General features: G+C 41.3%; 1 protein-coding gene across 1 annotated transcript in view; it reads right to left on the reverse strand.

The window, feature by feature from the left end:
• Positions 1-4,159: 4,159 nt before the first annotated feature.
• LOC118558169 overlaps positions 4,160-6,999 on the reverse strand; it is a 26,829-nt gene continuing 23,989 nt past the window's right edge. Inside the window, exon 5 of the mRNA XM_036128624.1 lies at positions 4,160-4,352. Within this exon, the coding sequence (XP_035984517.1) occupies positions 4,160-4,352 (193 nt within the window). The remainder of the gene's footprint in view (positions 4,353-6,999) is intronic.

Here is a 6,999-nt window from a genome sequence, read left to right on the forward strand (position 1 = left end):
TCAGCGTTAATGATCAGTTTCCTAAGGAAATCCTAGATCGTAGGCGAGTGTTATTTCAAATCAGGAAGAAATACATCACTGAAGGCGTCAGAGCTACCGTTGCAATTGACAAACTTTATATTAATGGTCAGTTGTTCAGGGATCAAAAGATCACTCCTTGGCTTTATTAGATGCACAACAGGTGGATTTAAAGCATGTCACACTTGGAAAAAAAGGTGCATAGATTGTAACACAGTGATCAATGATATAAATGCACAGCTCAAGAGCATGTTGGCACAGTATGGCTGTTAGTCACGGTTGGGTACACAAAGCATGGGCTGTGGTTCTTCCTTTTCCATATTTTCTCACTCTGCACTCTCTTAATTCTCTGTCTTTCTTTATATTATTCGTCTGCTTCTTTCCTGTTGACCAGACACAATCCCATCATATGATGCTACCTGGGTCTATGTATAACTATTTTCAACTTCTCACTTTCATCATAGGGATTACTATGATGAATGTAAAGTTTGTGACATGGAATGTGCATGGAGCTGGCACCAGAGAGAAAAAGTTAAAGATGTTTAACCAGCTTACAAGATTAAAGGCAGATGTTGTCTTATTGTAAGAAACTCATAAATCAGCCACAACTGTAAGTGATCTTAACTCACCTGAGTTCCCTGATGTGTTTGCGGCCTGTTATAACTCTAGACAGAGAGGAGTAGCAATTTTGATCCACAAAAACGTTAGTTTTACAATATTAGACAAAATGATAGATCCTGAAGGTAGATTCATAATAATAAAAATTTCTATTCAGTATATATGGTCCAAATGTTGATGACCCCTCATTCTTCCACAAACTTTTTCAGGTACTTTCAAAACACGGGGATTGTCTAAATGAGGAAATAGACAGGTTGAATACAACAGGGACTCAGCGCAGTTGGCAATCATTAAATGTAATAAACAATACATGAGTGATTTTGGTCTTTGCGATGCATGGCGATCTCTTCTACCTAACAGTAAGGAATATACCTTTTTTTCAAATGTCCATCATTCCTACTCTCATTTGGACTATTTCTTAATCAGCAGCTCACTGCTGTTGGACATTTCAGAGGCTGTAATTCATCCTATTGCTGTCAGTGATCATGCTCCTGTTACTTTAACCCTAATAAATTAAAAAGTAATCCTACAAAACAAGAGCTGGAGATTTAATACATCGCTGCTTAAAGATGAAGAATTTATAAAATGTTTCAAAGAAGAATGGGCTTCATACTTGGAGTACAATGATCTACCAGGCAGGCACATCAGCATCTATACTATGGGAAAGCAGCGATGAGAGGTAAAATTATTTCATTCTCATCTCATAAAAAGAAGATAGAAAACAAAAAGATTCAGGAATTAGAGGAAAAACTTAAGTTACTAGAAACCTCCCAAGAAGAGGAATAGTTGGGTAAAATCCATAAAGTAAAATTAGAAATAAACCAATATATTGAAAAGCAAAATACATTTCTAATACAAAGACTCCGAATAGAAAATTTTGAACATGGCAATAAGTCAGGAAGCTTGTTAGCTAATCAGCTAAAAATAAACAAAGAAAAAATGACTACATTTGCAGTTACAGACTCAACTGGTAATACATTACGTGATCCGGAATGTATAAACACCTTCCGAGATTTCTATAAATTTTTATACACATTACAGAAAAATTCATCAGATAATGACATCAAACAATTTCTGGATAAAATAACACTTCCTATATTTTTAGATAGTCAAAGAATGACACTGGACTCACCGCTGACAACAGTTGAAGTTTGGGAAGCTCTAAAAAACACGCCCAATAAAAAGACTCCAGGTCCAGATGCTTTCCCTACCGAGTTTTATAAAGAGTTTTTGAATATTCTGGCACCAATGTTCCACAGAATGTTGCAGGAAACTCAGGAAAATGGCAGATTTCCAGCTAATATGAATTCTGCTACCATCACTCTTCTGCTTAAGCCAGGCAAAGATGCTATGTGTCCCACCCACTATAAGCTATAAGCCATATCCTTAATTAACATGGATATTAAAATAATCTCTAAAGCTTTTGCAAAGCGATTAGATAAAGTCACTTCTCTCATAATCCACCCTGAACAAACTGGTTTCATCAGAGGAAGGCAGTCATCCACAAACACACACATATTACTTAATTTAATAGATTATTCCTACAGTAAATATATTAAAACCAATATATTGCCTTTATATGAAGAAAAAGCATTTGATAGAGTAAACTGGAATTTTTTATTTGCTACTCTACATAAATTTGGTTTTGGCAGTTTTTTTATAAATTGGTTAAAAATTTTATATAGCTTTTCAACAGCCTGTGTCAGGACAAATAATCAAACATCTTCCAGTTTTTGTCTCCAGAGGGGCACCAGGCAATGATGCCCACTTTCCCCCTCACTTTTTGCCATTTTTATCGATCCTCTTGCAGCAACAATTAGACAAACTAATGTTGTTAAAGGTATAAAATGCATGAAAATAGAGCATAAAATTAGTCTTTACGCTGATGATGTATTACTCGATCTCCAGCACTCAAGCACTTCCCTCTCTCACATAATTAGATTACTAGAATCTTTCTCAAAAGTTTCAGATTACTCTATAAATTGGTCTAAATCTACAGTACTGCCAATTAATTGCTCTTTTCAGGACCAACTAGATGTACAACTGCAATCAAGAAATATTAAATATTTGGGTATTACTGTGTGGTCTAAACTAGCGGATTTACTAACATTTAACCACAACCTGCGTTTGAAAAAGATAGAAGAGGACCTTGAAAGATGGAAATCGCTTACAGTTTCACTTATGGGTAGGGTAGCTTCAATTAAAATGATGGTCTTACCTAGAATTAATTACTTATTTTCAATGATCCCCAATAAACCACCATCCGACTGGTTTAAATCTCTAGACTCTTCCATCTCTAAATTTCTTTGGAAACATAAACCCCCTTGTATCAGCTTAAAGACACTACAGAAAACTAAAAATAGAGGGGGACTAGATCTGCGCTTCCATCTCCTTTACTTAGCAAATAGGCTACAATACATCTCTAAATGGATAAAACATAATCCCTTAGACGAGCCCTGGATAGACACAGAACAGAAAATATGCAATAATATCATGATTTCAGATTTGCTGTTTATTAGCTCAGATATAAAATGGCATACATGCTTTAAAAATATTAACATCAGCTCCTCTCTGACAGCATGGTGGGAGTTTCTTAAAATGACAGAAGTTATCACTTATCCCGTGCAGTCGTACACCCATCTGGAATAATCCTGACATCCTACAAAATAATAATATGATAAACTTTACATACTGGAAGAATAAAGGTATTGAATACTTAGAACATTTATTTGACGGAACCGTGTTTATCACTTTTGCTAGATTAAATATGCAATATGGCATTAATAAAAATAAATTCTTAGAATATGAACAAATTCAATCTATAATTATAAATAAATTTAAGCATATTAAAGGTGGTTTACAAATTCCAACTAATATCTTGGAATTTCTAGAGTTAAACCCCCCAAAACTACTGTCTAAATCATACAGGACACTGACTAAACTAGATGATTCAATATCTCTTCCTATTATGAAATGGGGAGAGGATTTATCAGTCAGCTTTGAACAACACATCTGGGCTCAGATATGTCTCCGAAATTTAAATATTACTAGAATAACTAGAAACCACAATTTACAACTAATACAATACAAAATCCTTCACAGAGTACACTATACAGGTCAAAGATTATTCAAGATGGGTTTTGCACAATCTAAATCTGTCCACAGTGCACAGGCAAACATCCTGATAATTATATTCATGCGTTATGGTTATGCACACCCATTACAAGGTTCTGGGCACAGATTTATAAAGACTTATCAAAGTGCCTGAGTTGTAAAATTTCACCTTCCCATCCGTTTGCTTGCTGGGTAACTTTGAGGAAAGCCCTCTGGGAAAAAAAATTGTTTTCATGGCTTTCACTGCATTATGTATCGCAAAGAAAGCTACCGTCATGAATTGGAAAAGTAAGGAAAATCTCAGTATCAATCAGTATACAGATCTTTTGTTGGATCATATTAATCGTGAAACAGCATTTGCATCCACATCAGATCGATCTCTCCGGGCTCCTTTGATCGGCTCCATCACTTAGTGGAATGGGGGGCTGGCGGATGCGTCCTGCGGGGTGCGAGGGCTGGCTGGGCGGGTCCCTGGGTCTTGGGGCTCTGGGGGGCGGTCGGAGTGGGGCGCCTGGTGGGTCTGACCCCAGGGTCTGTTGCCCCCATCAGGGCAGGGCTTGGGGTGGCCTACAGCGGCCGCTTGCGGTGATCTTGGGGGGGTTCTGCAGTGACGGACGTGGGTTACTGACCTGGTAGCTGTTAGGGATGGGAATCGAAAACCGGTTCCTGTTCAGAACCGGTTCCGTGTGTTTCAATTCCGTGGCACCGTTTGGCAGCTCGCTTAACGATTCTCTTTTCGATTCTGTCGTGCTGCGGCTCTGTAACCTGACAACAGCCAGCTGCATGTATCGCTCCGCCTAGCTTCACTCACATACATCTGGGACCTCTCCATAGCAATTGCCTTTACTGAAGGCTGGGCCTTATCAAAACTCCTTGCATATGATTGGATAAGCCAATTGTCTGTCATCTTTATCGACGTGCTATTTCAACCACTCACACCGAAGCTAACCCGTGACGCTGATGAGATGGACGCAGGACAAAAAAAACTTTTTTTTTTTTTTTTTTTATGTGTTTGCGGCTCTAGTGCAGGGTTTCCCGCAGCGCTATCTTGGCGAGGCGGCCGCGCGGCCGCGGGTCGGAGTCGATCCCGGGCCGACCGTGTCGAGGACTAAAGGCCTCCCAATATGGTTCGCGCTAACCGCTCCGGGGCGCGTCCGCGTTGTGCGTCCGCGTTGCGTACGCGCCCCGGAAAACAAAACTTGCCAAATCCGGTCGGGAGAAGGGCGAAAACATGGTTTCCACCAACAAAAGCCTTCAGAGGCGTTCTCTGATGTTCTTTTAATGAAACAATATCAGATAGATTGGACAACACGGAAGAAATAGCAGCATCAATGCTAACGCTTGCTTCCTCGATGCGAGCCGCCATTGTTGTTGGAATCTCACGGTGGCTTCTCCACTATGTCACATCCATGAAACACCCGCCCTGCATCCTGATTGGCCAGACCAAAAATTTGGTTGGGGAAATCACTTTCAATGAGCCATGTCCCAGATGTATGTGAGTGGAGCTAGGCGGAGCGATACATGCAGCTGGCTGTTGTCAGGTTAGCGGCTCTGAGCAAGTTACGCAAGTTACGTCACGTTTTTACGCAAGTTACGTCACGTTTTTTATGCAAGTTACGCACACGGCATTCAGTAAGCAAGTACGACGTGACCAGGCGAAAAACCAAACAAAAAAATGCCGCCCCATTGGGTAAACGGTCGAAGGTTTGGCTTAATTTTAAGGAAGAGAACGATGGCAACGAGGCGCTTCTTACCGGACAGAAGTTAAAGTTACGACCAGCATGGAAAGCAACTCTGGTGGTAAGTACTTAGTTTTACATCACTGGCTGTGCTTAATGTGGTGCCTAGTAAATCATATGCCATCTCTGGAAATAAACCAATTTCCTACCTCTTTTTGGGGTTATTAAGGGAGTGTGCCTTTCTTGTTAATCCAGCCCTTCATTGGTAGCATGTTTGATTAGAACTACTGGTAGCTGGAATTCTTACATTCTTACATTCTAGCTATGGATTCTAGCAATGGATGTAACGAAACATGCTACAAAGTTGCTCCACAGTTCAGGGAGCGAGAGAAAGGTGACGCTTGTTTATTTAAATCAGGAGGAGATGAGTTTATTTCCCAAAATTGTACAGTAATGCTTTTTCATTAAATGGATGGCTTCTCCATTAGATTTAGATGCACTGTGCTGATCAGCTGTCTCCAGTGTTCACAGACATTTTTAACACCTCACTGGCAACATGTCACGTGCCAACCTGCTTCAAATCCTCCACCATCATCCCTGTTCCCAAGAAGCCAAGGACCACAGGACTTAATGACTTTAGACCCGTCGCTCTGACCTCTGTGGTTATAAGGCCCGTTTACACTACACCTAAAAACCGAGCCATGCCAAGACCGGTCCGAGCTTGGTCCAGTTAACTGAGATAAATGCAGCCGTTTACACACAAGAGTTATCCCGGTTTTTTGTTCCTTGGTTGCTCCTCGCCCCCTAGTGGCGATCTGCGGTACTACCGCTCTTTGGGATTGAAGGCGGGACCGAGCAAATCAAAATGGCGGCACCCGTAATATTCAGGATGTTATTGTTAGACATAGAGTCGGCTTTTGGGACGTGGATAAGACAAATGAACGTCTAATAAGGATTTACAGACGCAGGAAACAACAACAGACGCTGAGGTTCATAAGCAGAGTCATCACTGGAAACCGTGTGGCACGGTAAGGAAGCTAGTATTATTATGAATGTCTGAAATCTGTCTGAATGGAGTGTGAATCGGGACGTGCAGCCAGACACGCCGGGAAACCCGCTGACAGTCAGCTGACTGTAAGGGGATGACGCGGTCTGCTCATGCGCTCCTCGTTCTCAGGGAACCGGGCTAAAAAAAACCAGTCCGAGACCTGGTGGGGAACTGGTCTGCAGTTAGCGCGGTCCGGTTATCGTTAGCGCGGTCTGGTTCAGTCTGCTGACCGTTTACACACAAGAGTTATCTCGGTTACCGAGCTCGGACTGGTCTCGGCTCGGTTAAAAAAGTGTAGTGTAAACGGGCCTATAAAGTCCTTTGAGCGCCTTGTGCTTTCACACCTAAAAGAAATCACCGATCCCCTCCTGGACCCCCTACAGTTTGCCTACAGAGCCAACAGGTCTGCAGACGACGCTGTCAACCTGGCCCTTCACCACATCCTCCAGCACCTGGATTCTGCAGGAACCTACGCCAGGATCCTGTTTGTGGATTTCAGCTCTGCCTTCAATACAATCATCC

Source organism: Fundulus heteroclitus, unplaced genomic scaffold (genome assembly GCF_011125445.2).
Source record: "Fundulus heteroclitus isolate FHET01 unplaced genomic scaffold, MU-UCD_Fhet_4.1 scaffold_104, whole genome shotgun sequence".
NCBI lineage: Eukaryota > Metazoa > Chordata > Actinopteri > Cyprinodontiformes > Fundulidae > Fundulus > Fundulus heteroclitus.